The following is a 16,046-nucleotide window of genomic DNA, read 5'->3' as shown; positions in this document are numbered from 1 at the left end:
GCAGAACCAGATCGATGGTTGGCTCCCTAAAATCAGAACCTCTGTTTTCTGGCATTTAGTTTAAGGCAGCTATGGTTCATCCACTCTCCCAATTCTGACAAACAAGATCTTAACAGAGCCGCAGTGCCTTTTTTATCCTGAGACAGGCTGATAATAAGTTGCGTGTCATCGGTGTATGACACGATGTTAAAGTCATAGAGCTTGATGATGTCAGCTAAGGGACGCACATAGAGATTGAATAAAGTGGGGTTCAATCCTGAATTCTGTGGCACACCCTTTTGTAACAAATGAACGTCAGAACGAAAAGGTTTTTGAGACACTGAAAAGTGCGATTCTGTAGAAAGGATGCTATTCACCGTAGAGCCTTGGCTCCGAGAGAGCAGTTCGACAACCATTCAAGCAACAGCCTGTGAGACATGGTATTGAAAGCAGCACTTAGATCCAGCATTATGTTACCCCCAGCCACAATCTGCCAGAGGAATTCTGAAGCTAGGGGCAAAGTAGATTCTGTGCTGAACTGCGGGCAGAACCCTGACTCGGTTTCATGTAGCAGTTCCCTGGCCTCAATGAAGCTCGAAATCTGTTTATTTATGCACTTCTCATTTACTTTAGAAAAGAGGGGAAGCAAAGAAATGGGCCCAAAGTTTTCATGGCTTCTTAGGATCAAGTAAATGCTTTTTTAGGAATGGGACTATGATAGCATGTGTCCAACTCATGGGAACCCGACCTAAGGAGTATTTAAGTATGTCACAAAGCACCTGCAATATTGCCTTCCACCCTCGTTTCAGAATAGTGGGCGAGGTCGGGTCAGCTGGAGAGCCTGATTTAACCTCTGTCACCAGAAGAAGAAGATCCACTGTGGTTAATAAATTAAAGCTGGAAAGTCCAGCCCATCAGTGGATGGTTCAAACCAGACTTCAAGACACTGGGCATCTCTGACTGCCTCTGGATAGGTAGCATAAATAACGAAGACTTTGTCCCCCAAAAACTGGGCGAGAAAGTTGCAGCCATCTTCTGAGGGAATAATAGGTGCCTAAACACGGCCAAAGGAGGATAGCAATTTCACACTAAAGAACAGTTTTCTCAAGTTTTGAACCAGCTCAATTCTTTCTGCATAGAAACGGCGGAGTGTAGCCCTTATCTGTTTATGATATTTCTTCAGGGCTCCCCGATAAGTCTCTTGATCAATTGGATAAAAAATTCCTGTGCCACACCCGTTCAAGGTGTTTTCAGGTCTTCTTTAACATGAGTAGCTTCTCATTATTCCATGCCGCCCACGGTTTAGTGCGTCTAACCGCACAGTCAATGATGGGTGTAATCTGATCAAGTGGCCCTGTTATCCACCCCTCCAGTTCCGCATTAACCATATCTACACAGTTACTCAAGAGAGGATGGTTCTTTGTCAACATCTCAGTAAAGGCAGTCGGAGTAACCTTGGTCCATTTCCGTATCTTAACCTGCTTCCCTGTATATGTATATCAAAAGAAGACGAGGTATCAGGAAAGCATGCAGGGTCGAGAATTTACGTAACAGCAAATAAGAAAAGGAATTAAGCAAAAAAAAGTGATTTCTACAGTAAATACATGTTTGTATTCACAGGAATCTCTAGGTATCTGTTTCTGATTGATGGGGACTTCTTCTCTTAGGTCGGATAGCAGGATTTGACATCTCTGTGATCCAGTCCCCTAGTTCGAATTTGTTTCCATTTTGTCTGATTTAGTGTAATTACAATTGATATTTCCTCCTGACTGCAAAATCTGGTTGCTTATATTCTAATATCATATATTTTTTTAGATGAGCGTTTGTGGTTTAAATTCTATTTCTCATCATACAATGAAAAGCTGCAAAAATGCATAGCAGCATTTTTCAGCTAAACCAAACCCAGATGTCTATTTAATCACCCCAGATCCAGTCGATTACCAGTCCCACAAGGCTAAAACCAATGATAAAGCATGACACATTGTTGTTGAGGATTCAATATCTTAAAAAAACACTCACCACTATAAACCATGCCTATAAACACTCGAGAGAGCACATATATACTTCAGAAAGGATTCGATGATTTAGGCAGCTCAGCCGGGTGAGTAAAGAAAGGAGCTTTTTTAGGTATGTGTACATGAGTTTTGGAGGGTACGAGACTTTTTCCCATTTTCCTCTCTAAAATCGTTATGTGTTCTGAGACTGTCATTTCACAGCTCAAAATACCAAATAGACACCCATGCCACCTTTACCAAGTTTAGACTGGTATGGGGAAATGCATGCTGCAAACGCCTGGCATATGCATTCTAACAAGGGAACTGGCTGCATTTAAGGGGGATTGCTCAGCAGGCCCCCTCAAAATACACAAGAGGCTGTAGCATCTAAAGTTAGCCCCATTACCTTTATATGTTGTCTATTGTCTAATTGTTGTCTAAATGTGCCATTGATGTTGTATTGGTGAACTGTGTTTTGGGTTCTCACCCTGTTGTCTTTGGCTTTTGTTACCATTTAGAAAAGTACCTATAAAAGAGTGTTGTTTACATGTTGAGCGTTCTGCGAACACTCTTTTTGGAATTAATTTCTTGTTCAATTTGATTGGTTATATCTTTCGTTCATGAGAAAAAAAGAAACAAGTTAAAAAATAAAAATAAAAAATAAATCTATTTTCATAAAGATTCAAGACTGAATTGGTGGTCTTTGGGTTGAGTAAACTTTTTCGCTCAACACCTGGTTAAATAAATATAAATAATTGCACAGTACTGGCAATCTTTTTGTTCATGTAGCATCTAAAGTGAGCACTACAAGTGCTAATTTGAGAAAAGTCCTTGACACAGTTTTGGGCTGACTCCTGTCTTAAGTAGTTGAAGAACTAGAGCAGCACACTTTTATCATCTTAGAAAGAGGTAAATGGTTGCTTGTCACAGGAACTTTACCAGTATGCACTGCTTTTGACTGGGAATACAGTTGCATTTGTTGACATATCAAAAGTAACCAACAGAGCATAACACAATAACTTATCTAAAACAAAATGACAACATAATTAAAACATAGCATAGCCCAACCCAACACTCAAAACGGTAGTGTAACATAGTGCAATAATGCAGCACAAAGCTCAATGGCGTCAAAAATCAAGAGAATTTATCACAACCATAACAAAATGCCGCAAAACACATATTCACCTACATTCTTGCCATACATTGCCACCTTCATAAAAATTCGGATGTATGTTGTTACAACGCGTGGTATTACCACGCGTACCGTTACAACGCAAGTCGTTACAACGACTTGCGTTGGGGGGGGCGCTGGATAGTGGAATAGTTTAATTTACTATTCCAACTCCAGTCCCCGTGGATAGTAGGGAAGGTGTTGGATAGTAAATTAAACTATTCCCTATCCTACAGCGCCCTCCAGCGCAAGTCGTTGTAATGACTTTCATTGTAAAACCTGCGTGGTAACGGTACCGCGTTGTAAAAGGTTCGTGTTAAAGGATGTTCCCCTAAAAATTCTTTTGTAATCAGGGCCGGACTAGCCATAGCGGGCACCGGGCGTTTGCCCGGTGGGCCGCTAGGGTGGGGGCCGGTTTTGGGCCCCTGTGGGTCAGTTTTTGTTATCGGGGTCGGCAATATCGGCCCCCTGTAACAAAATCAGCCGAAATCGTCCCTCGCAAGCTGCTCAGCTGCACTCTCCCTCACCCGAGGGGGGCCAGCTGAGCACTGTGCTAGGGTCGCTTTCTGTTCCCAATCCGGCCCTGTTTGTAATACTGTGATAAAATATGTGTGCACAAGCATGCCTTAACTTACCACCAAGGACATGAATTAGCTCCAGTCAAAAAATCTATTGTGTTCCGACCAGGAGCAACCTGTAAGAGCCGTGGGGCGGTGTGGGAGTCGGCAGACGGCGACGAGGTAAAAAAAAAAGAAAACCACTTACTTTGCGCTCACCGCATCGCCGAGTCGGAGATGTGGCAAGTGCAAGGTAAGTGGTTTTCTTTTTTTCTTTTTGATTTTAACTCATTATCATCAGTCTCCACATCCACCAACACCCCGCCGCATCGCTCTTACCTGCATGGGCCGCTCCCGGTTCCGACCAAAGAAGGCTGTGATCTGGCACGTGTTTGTCAGCACTTTGTTTAGTACAGAATTACACGCCTTCTTTAACTCATCTGGAAAAGACAGTAGCTATTAAACATTTTGAAATGTGATCTTTTTTGGTTTCCGTCAAGGAGAAAGGAAGGCGATGGAAAAAACATCAACACCATTACCAGGCTGTGTGAAATGGCCCGTTTTGTCTTTCTCGCTCATAAAGCATTCCTTGATTGTTTCTGTGATCACCTCCATGAATACAGAAACACAAGGAGCTCCATCTCGCCGAGCTCTCCCATCGATCTCCTTCCAGCTGTAATTCTCTTTCTCATTATGGATTTTAACGGTGTCTTCCTCCAGGTGGACGGGTCACTGCAGAGGAGGCCCTTGCTGCATGTGCTGCAGAGGCGCAGATAAGCCATCCCATTGCATTATTTTATTGTTTGCTGTTTACTGTAGCAAGAACATTAGAGTGCATTACCTGAGGGCCAGGTTACATTGTACAAGGTCAATTTCATTTTTTAAGCAAAGGGAGATTAATTGATTTGCCAAGAATGACAGGACTCAAACTTTGAATGAATGGATGACAAAAACTTTTAAAACGCACTAAATGGTGTCAAGGTGCTAATAGCAGTTAGTCTTAGGAAGGGAGGAGAAGGCAAGCAATAGAGCTTGCTGACTGACAACTAGAGGGTAAAAAGCCAGGTCTTCAAGGCCTTGCGAAACGATGCATGATATTGAAGACTGGAGATCGAATGAGGAAGCGGGTTGCACAGCTTGGGTGTGTCTACTGAAAAGGCTCTACCTCCCCATCTGGATTTTCTTTTCCTAGATACAACTAAAAGATTTTTGCCTGAGGAACGTAGGGGTCTAGAAGTAATGTAGCGTTGAAACAAATGCCTGAGTTGTCCTGGACCTATTTTGTCCCAGGCTTTGTGAACCATACAGAGAGCCTTAAAGTTAATTTGTTTGTTCACAGGTAGCCAGTGAAGTTTCTGAATCCCTGCAGAGACTAATTGAAATTCAGGATATCAAGAATTAGTCTTGAACCCAAGTTCGGAGATTGGCAGCTCTGGCCGCATCTCTTCCGTCCCATGACCTTCTGCATGTGAAGCAGACTTGGTGACCGCTACACTATGGAACCAACGGACTAGTAGGAGGCAGATACTTTTTAAACGCCAAGTACTGAAATCATCAACATAAATGTGTATACGGGGCGTGGCTTGAGGCTCGGCGAAATGGCCGCACGGTAGTGCAGCTCCGCAACCCACCGACAACTATCCTTAAGATATCCTGCACCAGCTCAGCGCAATCAGAGACTTGAGGGCAGGACTGAATTCCTGAGCCCAAGAGCTATCCGCCGATATCTGACGCAGCCTGTACGGGAGCTGAACACCGGGCGGATGAGGACCGCACTGTCCATGCTGTAATGGCGACCCTCTAACGGCTGCTTTCTCCCGCCGTGATCCACATCCCCGAGGGACAGCTAGCCGGGTGACATCCCGCCTACCAGCGGCCCGCACCGGACGGATCTCCCCTCCTGCTGGGATACAACGACGCGACCAGCTTTGACGGTGAGCGGAGGGCTGAGGCGGCGCTGGCTGACTGCGAGTGTTGGGGGAGAGGAACTACGACAGCGCCCGGCGTCGGAGGCGGGAGGTAGGCCGCAGGCGGAAAAGTGAACTTGCCCGGCCGACTGAACTTGCGCACATCCTCCTCTGCTGCCCGACGGCACTACTTTTGGAGATTGCGCCCACAGGATCTGACCCCGCTACTACTGACAGAGAATTGCGGACATTTTGAGGGGCGAGGCTCGCCAGAAGCAGGTGACTTGCTGCAGACATAGGCCCGCTACATTCTGGGATTCCGCCTGCGGGGCCCGCCTCTGCTGCCCAGACCAGCGGTGCACATTGCCTGGAGACTGCCTGGTGAGAGAACTCGTCGTCGCCGTCTACCCCTGACTGCTGGTGCCCTTAATGTGCCCGGAGAAGCCGATGCCACTCCACCCCGTCTGTGACCGAGGGAAGCCCACTGACCGCACCGAACTGAGGTGCTTAGAGGACCTGGGGAGCCTGGTGGGTCAGCCGGGACAACCTGACACACACCGAGGCTGATACTTGCGGGGCGGAGAAGGCCGAGATCGAACTGTGAGGGCGCCTGTGCATAGCTGCCTCACCTGTAGCCCGCATTGCAACCTGGCCCGGTCCTGACCACCCGAGGGGAGCAGACAGCGAGCACGTTAATTGCGGATCCATAGGCCTCCTCCGAGGAACTGGGCACGGTCTTACAAGACGCAAGCCGCGAACCGGGTGCGGAGCCCGCGCCGCTGAGCACTGCATGGCACTGGGGAGTCCTGATTAGTGGTGGACAGCATCGTAGCGATGCTACATCACCTCTCAATGGTCTATCTATACACCATATCACCCGTGCTGACACACCTAATTCCTGATACTCCTCACACAGTGCCAAAAAATCACATGTGACCAGAGAACCACTACGGCAGCGCCACAAGGGACGACACGATATGGCCGTTACTCGTCCTCCAGGATAATGAGCAAGCCTGGGAAGAACCAACCCCGTCTGACATTCGAGTTGCGCAAGGGGTCCACGCCTGGAAACACCGCGGCATCGGACTCAGAACAAGACGCACCGACACATTTCTCCACGGCGCTTGAAAAGTCGCTAGCGGCCATCCAGGCAAGTCTACAGGCCATAGATGGCAAGATCGAGGCACTGCATGGTAGGATGGATCACTTTTCCAACAAACTCGACAAGCAAGCGACGCAAATTGGTGAGGCTGAACAAAGAATCTCTGATGCGGAGGACGGTCTCCAACAGGTGGCAGAGAAAACCTCCGACATCACCAAACTGCTGGCAGTTATACAGGTCAAAAATGAGGACATCGAAGCGGGCTCACGCCGAAATAACGTACGCATCTTAGGCCTGCCCGAATCGACAAATGTAGGGAGGCTAGAGGAATATGTCGAAGAGATGCTGCGGGAAATCTGCGGAAAGGAAGAACTATCCCCTTTGTTTGCAATAGAAAGGGCACACCGATCACTCGCGGCGAGTCCGCCGCCGGGAATACCTCCTACACTGATCATTGCTCGCCTACTAAACTTTAGGGATAGGGACACAGTTCTCCGAATAACTAGACTCAAAGGCTCCATCACTTATCAAGGTAATGCTCTATCCTTTTACCCAGACTTCACAGCGAGCGTGCAAGCAGCGCGCAATGAATTTCAGGCCGTCAAAAAGCTGCTGCAGAAAGACCAGATCCCCTATGCAATGCTATACCCAGCGCGACTGCGAGTCGGCACGATGGAAAATGGAAAGATCTTCAACAGCCCTAAGCATGCAATGGACCATGTGCGGGCACTGCGGCACCAGAAACAGAAATCTCCGGCATCCCAGACATCCGACGTAGATGAATGAACAGTAAGAGGGGCACGGCGAGGCCTATCAGAGGGCCTGCGACACTGATATCAAAGGCGGGAGGACGGGTGGTACTGATACCAATATGATATACCTGATTTCTTAAGTTTTTCACCCCAGTCCTGCACGGAGGTATGATTGTTTACTATGTATACTGAACTGCTATGAGCTGGTGGGAAATGTTGTACAATCGGTGGCACCCCTCCCTCTGTTCATCTGGGAGAGGCTGTAGCCGCCATGACCCCCGATGGGTGATCCCCAACGGGAACTGAATTTCTTACTGTTGAGACTTTGTGGGAGTTCACTGAGGGACATGTCTTTAGCAAGTTGGGTATGCTGAAGTGGGAGGGGGGTGGGGGGGAATGTTTTTGTTCTTCACAGGCCAAAGTCACTCACGGTCCAGATCACTACACTACATGGTTTCCACAATCGGGGACACGATCCTACTGCAAAACCGAACGACGATACACAACTCATGAGCACTACACATGACTGGAACCGCCTATAATTGCATAACTTGGAACGTCCGGGGCCTAAACACACCGCAAAACATTAGGCAAGTGCTGGCACAGCTTGACAGACTCCAGACACACCTCGCGCTATTACAGGAAACGCACTTAACCAAGGCATCAGAGGACAGGATTGCCAAACGTTGGGCATCATACCGGCTAGCATCGTCATACTCTAATTACGCTAGGGGAGTCCTCATACTGGTGAAAAAGGGGGTGGCCTTCACAGCGCTCCACACTAACACTGACTCCGAGGGCCGATGGGCGAAGGTGATGGGGAAATTAGGTAATGTGCTTGTAACGATGATAAATGTGTATGGTCCGGTGATTGACGACACTTCGACATACCTAAACATGTTTAGAGCACTTCAGGAATGGCCAAAAACGGACATAATACTTGGTGGCGACCTTAACACATACCTCGATCCCCGGACTGACAAATCTAACCCGCAGAGTGTCAGAGTGGTAAAAGTTGCTGACTGTGAAAGATGGCATGCTTGAGTTTGGACTAATAGACGCATGGCGACACAGAAATACCGGAGTACTAACGGGGACACATATCACTCCCGCGACCGGGGGCTGGTCCCGCCTTCACTATTGGCTACTAAGTGATGGAGGAAATGGTTGGGTCGCAGACGTGCGTAACCTCCCCAGAACACTGTCGGACCATAATCCGGTTCTCCTTTCACTACATATCCCGCTTAACACACACAAACCGTTTACCTGGTGGTTCAGGGCGGAAGCACTCCTAGATCCTACATATGCAGATGCTATTAAATCGGCCATAGTGCAGTATTTTGAGTTAAATGTGGGGTCCGTGGACAGCCAGGAAACGCTCTGGGAGGCCTTTAAGGTAACGATACGGGGCACTTGCATAAGCACCTCCACGGGGATACTGAGGGACATCCGGGGACAGCTAACGGCCGTAGAGAGAAGCTGCGAGAGCTGGAAACACTATATGACGCCGCACCCTCGACAACCATTCTTGCTGACATACACACGCACATAGACGAATACAACACGCTAGCGGACACGGAGGTGAAGTATCTCTCCAAACGCCACGCTGCTCGGCGATACGGGAAGGGGGGAAGACTGGGCAAAATACTAGCGGGCCGACTGCAGAGCAGCGCTTATCAGCCGCCCATAGACCACATCGTAGACATGAATGGTACACCTCACTATACCTCTGCCGCCATAGTTGAGCAATTCCGTCAGTTCAATGCCACGCTATACACGTCCACGGGAGGGATGGGTGAGGCAGCCATGGACGACTATCTACAAGACATCGCTTGCGCATGGTTGTCAGACGCACATCGCAAATATCTGAGGCTTCCGATAGACACGGAGGATGTGGTAGATGCCATTAAGACGCTTCCGAACGGAAAAGCCCCCGGCCCGGACGGGCTCACTGCAGAATTTTACAAGGGCCATGCAGATATTTTGGCACCCCACCTTTTAGGAATGTATGCTGAAGCACATGAATCCGGTCGTCTTCCACCCTCATTGCGCCAAGCAATGATCATGACCCTTTTAAAGAAAGATAAACCCCCTGAACGCTGCGAATCATACCGACCCCTATCTCTTATTAACTAAGATGCCAAAATCCTAGCTAAAATACTGGCCACCAAGCTACAACCCCTTATGCTCATGCTTGTACTGCCTGACCAGGCTGGGTTTATCTCTGATAGCTCTACCTCATTAAACCTACGTACTATCTTTGCCATGCTGCATGTTCTGAATCCCGACCTGCCTGCTGTTGCGGTTCTTCTACATGCCGCAAAGGCATTTGATTCTATAGAATGGAAGTACATGTTGGACATACTGCGCAGAATGGGTTTTCCCTCGGTATTCCTTCAATGGATACAGATTTTATATACAGAGCCATCTGCGAGAGTACGAGTTGGGGGAGACACGTCTGAACAATTTGAGGTGGGTAGAGGCACCCGTCAAGGATGCCCCCTCTCTCCACTCATATTCGCCATAGTGCTGGAGCCGCTGGCTTGTAAGATAAGGCAGATCCATAGAGAGGCTGCTCTAAATTTTAATAACAGGCCGGTAGGAATATCACTATACGCGGACGATATGGTCCTCTACGTCAGAGTACCACACGCACACCTGTCCCCTATACTGAGTGAGTATGTCAAATTCAGTTTGTACTCGGGCCTGCAGATAAACTGGGATAAATCTGTCTCTATCCCTTTGACGGCAATGACTACCCCCCAACGATTGAATATCCACTGGTCTGGACAGCAGATCCTGTCAGATATTTAGGAATATGGCTACATAGGGTCCCCCAAGTGGTAATGACTGAAAATTACGGTGCTGCGTATCAAGCTTTAGTTGCACAAATAGACAGATGGCAGTGCCTTCCCCTGTCCTTAGCTGACCACATCTCCATCATATAAATGGTGGTGCTGCCTACATTTTTATATCAATTTTGTAACATACTGATCCCGCTGACCCAGCACTTTTTTAAAACATTACAAACGCAGCTACTGAGGCTGGTTTGGGGCACTAAACAGGCGAGGATAAACTGGAAGACCTTGACACTAACGTACGATAGAGGGGGATTTAATGCGCTGGATTTCTATGCATATTACCTGTGTTGCCAGGCGCACTACGCATACTATTGGCACAAACCCCATGACTTCTTACCTCACATAGCTGTTGAGGAGGGGGACGCGCACCCTATCCCTCTGTGCGGCATTATTTCACACACCCACCGACATACCCCCAGAGCAGAGATAAACACACTTGACACCACAGTAGCAGCATGGCAGGCGATCGGCCGACGAACGCGGAAACTCCTATTACATGCGCCCGGTATGCCAATAGAGGGGCACGCAGCTTTATCAGTGGCTAATGATCAGGGGGCTGTCAAGGCGCTTAGGGAAGCAGGTATTACACGGATGAGTGATATATTCCCAGAAGGCATGTACATTACTGGGGACGATCTGGCCTACATACACAACCCTACACTGTTGTTCCAGTTCACATGCTACAGACTGCGGCGTGCCATAAAGGACCACTATGCGAGCTTCCCACAGGAGACTCTTGCTGCACTACAATTGATTATTACCACACCCACAAAACGCAAGCTGGTCACTAAATTATATAGAGCTGTACAGAAAGATACACCACACGACTCTACCTCATGTCTGACAAGATAGAATGCTGACGTCGACCCCCCCATCACAGAGGAGGAGTGGATGTCGATCTGCTCGATAACAGGACGGTTAATGTCCAACAGTAATTTACGCATAATACACCTCAAATTCCTGCATCAAACGTATCATACTCCTTTACGATTGTGGAGGATGGGACTAAGGGCAACTGATAACTGCAAGAGGTGTGGGGAGGGAGATGCAGGTTTCATACACATAGCGTGGCAATGCCAGCGAGTCTTTCAATACTGGGAGAGCGTACTTGCTCTGATCACAGAAATGACGGGTGAGCCCTTGCCTAATACTCCAGCACTGTGTTTACTGGGTCATTGCCCAAAAATGCAGGGGGCTGTTGGGAAATTTATTCAAGTGGCGATGTTACTGGCAAAGAGGCGCACCTTGTTCACATGGGACAGTAGAATGTGTCCACTAGCGGATAAATGGCTCAAGGACATGGTATACTGCCGAGACCAGCTGGAGACTTTACTGAAGAACTGCCACGGTCCTCACGCCCCAGGGATATCTGGGCTCCACTAAGAGAATACCTACTGTCTCAGGCTGAGCTGGAACGGGACTGATACTGCCCAATACATTAAATCCTAACACGCGATGCTGCTCGGGGTGGAGGACGTGCGGTGCCAATCTATCACATAAGCGGGTGCCTCCCTGGAGAGGGATATATTGGCACTTCTTGTTACTGAAGATACTCAAAAGACATGATGTGATGTAATCTTTGGCAATGGTTATATGATTTCTTTTTTCCTTTTAGGTTTAACACTGCAGAGCATACTATTGGGATATTGTGACAAATGTGGATGCCCGCAAATGTATGACTACCATATGCTCAATAAAACTTTGTTAAATAAAAAAAATAAAAATGTACACAGTTGAGGAGTTGCCCCTCAGCAAGCAGAAAGCTCTTGCTCCATATTCTGAAAACCCCATATGCAAACTTCACATACTGACACAACGCGGGGCAGAGTGGTCCCCACGTTTCTGTAAAATTCCCGCCTGCAGTTTGCCATGTTTTTAAATATAGGATGATGCAGATCCTGAGTAATGAGCAGAGATGGACATAATTCTCAGTCCCTGCATTTGGAACAGCCATTAAGAGTAATAATTTATTGTATCAGTCTATGTTTTCTATTACAAAAGTGTGAAGCATATATATATATATATATATGGGCGTAAGTCTTCGCTAGCGTGTTCCTCACTTTCATCCCTTAGTTTATCTTATGAAATGAAAATCGGATACATTGACTTATCTGACTACGCAACTATGTAACCTAAAAATTAAATTAAGTTATAGGTGTTGCTGGTAAACTGCAAACAAGATTTTTTATGGGTGTGTGAAGTACTGGACTATATCCGTAATCTCTGCCTATGCCTAAAGAAAGGCATTTTAGGAAGTTAGTTTGCATGCAATCCCTTTGGGACAGCCTCTCCCTGAGTTCAGTCAAAAAAACATGACAGAGTGAGAAACAGATTCCAATGGAGGACTTGCACTAAGTTGATGTAGGAAGTCGGGTTACCTTTGTATAAAAGAGGCACTCACCACCCCAAAGATGACATAGTGGTCCTGAGGCATAGCCCATGCTTAAATCATTTCTGCTGAAGCATGTGTAACAAAAAGGGAGGGTATAAATGAATATTTCTTAAAGGACATAAGTAAGGCAACAAATGATGGACCTTTAGGTAAGCAATGTGAGCCTATAGAGTAATGAGGTTCAGGGTGGTGCACAGGTACTGTGCTGGTTGCACATGATTCCGGTCTGGAAGGGTTATGGCAGAGGCAATGCTGACCAATGAGCATGCCATACACCACAGTTGAGTAAGGTAACTCGTATGCTGTTATGGTGAACGTTGAAGGGTAGAAAAAGGATTGTTTAAGAAGCGAGATGACCTTGGTCAGAGAAGTCCAGTGTTGGCCAATTTGGGCTGAAATTTTGCCAAACTTGAATATTAACTACTTGATATCTATTTATGCAGAATGAATTACCTACAAAGTTAGTGGTTATCCTGAAAATGTGCCATTGAACAGCCCGGTTGATCCACGTTGGACCCACGACCTATATAAATGGATTGTAAGTGGTGGGCTATCAGCCAGCTGCGGCCCGTGCAGGTAAGAGCGGTGGAGACGCAGTGGGACCGGGTGAGAGGCGGGGAGGATTTTGACAGACGACGTTGAGCGAAAATTAATTATTTATTGAATTTTCTTGCATGGTCTACTGTCGAATCCCCCCCACACCCAACTCGGCCCCACCGCTCTTACATGCACGGGCTGTGGCAGCTACCATCATATGCTTAGAAAGGGTTCACTGTGGCTCAGAGAACTCTGAAGGTGGGAAATGATGCTATGAGGGAGCACCCTTGGACTATTCAATGTGTGTAACATTAATCTTGTAGAGAGATTAAAGATAATTAAAGGTGCATTTACCTTATATTGCAGCTTATGGATAAATACATAAAGATTGATGTAGCAGCTAACCAGATATATATTTGTATATTGAACAAGTAAAGTTAGCCCCATATCTTGCAGGTGTGTCATATATTTCAAATACCTTCAGTACAAAATTAGAAATCAACCTGCCACCATTTAAAAAAACAAAAAATTGGGAGATTGTTTTTAAATTTCTAAATTCACAGTTATAAATAATTGTTAACTTTAGGGTCGACTGAAATGCTTAAAAGATCGTTGTCCAATCCCCCTACACTTCTTCCCCACTTTTCGTCGGTGTTCTAAGAAATGTTTTGAATTATTCTGGCAATTTCGAAGCATGAATTTCATAATATGCTTCTAAAATTAAAACTAATTAGTATACAATGAGCGTCCCACTGCTGTAAATGCCTTTCGGTATGCGCTCTTCGATTTAATATATTCATCGCGTAAAGCTTTTAAATGCTCAAGTGAAATGAACATTTAAATCAAAACATATTGCATAATCTAGCGCGAAAGAGAGGAAGAAGAAAGGCACCCCCTCACAAGGTTCTATCTGAAAAAGAATGAGTGTTACTAATACGCACCTGAAAAACACATTTTATACTGAATGTTAGAAATATTAAAACCAGAGTATGGACCAGAGCAGGTAATATCGTCAATGTGTTTTCACTTGTTTTTGCTCATCAGTTTAGCGCAGTTTCAGCCTTTTGTCATTAGCTCTTCACTGATCGGTCATTTAGAGGTGAATTCGTTCCTGGTTCTCCGCTGCATAAGTCTTGTCATGTCTTTATGCATCCAGATACATCACCAGTGATTTCATCCTCAGAGCCTGGGTGCACGTGTTTCTTATTTCTTCAGTGTGAAAATACTGGTGCCTCTCAAGAGACCTAGAAGACGCTAAATAAAGTTTGCCCCGGAGTGGTGCAGTTTTGCACTGATTTTGCAAAGAGTGTTCTAAAGAGATATCTAACCAACTGATGGATGCAAAACACATTTTGTACCTACCTGTCTCTGCAAATAGTGTTTTTGCACTAGTTGGTTGGTACAAATGTTAGAGCAAAATTGTACTGCATCCATTTACATATTTTGGCTTCTGTTGGGCTTCTAATGGTTTCTTCTCAGAGGACAGTGAGGACAGCATGTCTACTGTGTTTTGTTAACTGCCAGTAGTGATCGGCAGACATTACCTTGGTGACCCATGCACCATGAATTTGTGAGTTTCATAAAGCAGCCAGTGGGAAGGTATCCACTTTCCACAGCACTCTTCTCTTAAGTCACCTGGCTCTTTCGGTTGATCTTGCTCCCCTGAATAGTGCTGGTGCGTGGGGCAGAGCCTGTGCTGTTGGTGAACACTACACACAAGAAGTGGAAATCACACTAATCCTAAATCTTTTGACGTATTTCTAACTCAGAGTGCATTATACAGAAATGTATGCTAGAACCTAGGAAGTCCCATACTTATGCCTGTTGTGGTGATAATGGTATTTGTCTTGCTCTTCCTGCAGCTGTGTGGTGGATGAGATGGACTTCTCGAACATGGAGCTCGACGAAGCATTGCGGAAATTCCAGGCTCATATTCGAGTGCAAGGAGAGGCTCAGAAGGTTGAAAGACTGATTGAGGCATTCAGGTACGTCAGATTTCTCCACTTCTATACTAACATGCTTAGCCCTTCGGATATTTCCTATTACAGGAAAACCACGTGGCTTGAATAATGGGCCTCCTGCCCTCTCCTGGCTTAATTGGTTCGCAAACTGTTTTGTCTGAATGGATTGTAACCTGGTGGCCAACAATAGTGAATCCTTAAAATGATCCTCTAATTTATGGAAAAAAATCACACATTCCAGAGGTCAATGCCTTGATCCAGTCCAGATTGAATTGCTGGATTACTTAGGATTCATGGAAAAGCTTTTCCACTGCCTTCAGCTACTGCAGAACGATGCTGCTTGGCTCCCCCACAGAATCCAGAAAGAAGGTCACCCACGCACTTATCACCAGTAGACTTGACTACGGCAATGCACTCTATGTCGGCATTACGCAGAAACAGAACAGTAAATTACAGAATGTCCAGAACGCCACAGCCAGACTGGTCTTCAACATCCCCCGCCGTAGCCACATGATACAACACCTCCAACTACTCCACTGGCTCCCTATTAACAAGAAAATCCCCTTCAAGCTCATCATACATGCCTACAAGTCCCTCCATGATGCAGGGACAGAATATCTGAACTACCGCCTCGCTTTCCACACACAGGCCAGACAACTCCACTCGGCCCAACTCACCCTGGTCTTCGTCCCACGAATCCACCAGATCAGAATCGGAGTAAGATCCTTCGCCTACCCTTCCACCTCAGGCAATCTGCATCATTGTCCCAGTTCAGGAAGGACCTCAAGACCTGGGTTTTCAACTGAACCTCCACACGGATCAGCAGCCCCACC

At 46.5% G+C, this 16,046-nt stretch overlaps 1 protein-coding gene across 1 annotated transcript in view; it reads left to right on the top strand.

Annotated features, from left to right (window-relative positions):
• IQSEC3 (IQ motif and Sec7 domain ArfGEF 3) overlaps window positions 1-16,046 on the top strand; it is a 382,113-nt gene that overhangs the window by 216,656 nt on the left and 149,411 nt on the right. The window contains exon 4 of the mRNA XM_078673720.1: window positions 15,115-15,237. Within this exon, the coding sequence (XP_078529846.1) occupies window positions 15,115-15,237 (123 nt within the window). The remainder of the gene's footprint in view (window positions 1-15,114; window positions 15,238-16,046) is intronic.

The sequence above is a fragment of the Lissotriton helveticus genome, chromosome 1_1 (genome assembly GCF_964261635.1).
Source record: "Lissotriton helveticus chromosome 1_1, aLisHel1.1, whole genome shotgun sequence".
Lineage (NCBI taxonomy): Eukaryota > Metazoa > Chordata > Amphibia > Caudata > Salamandridae > Lissotriton > Lissotriton helveticus.
The sequence above is the reverse complement of the archived record's forward strand: the minus strand, read 5'-3'. Positions and strand labels throughout refer to the sequence as shown.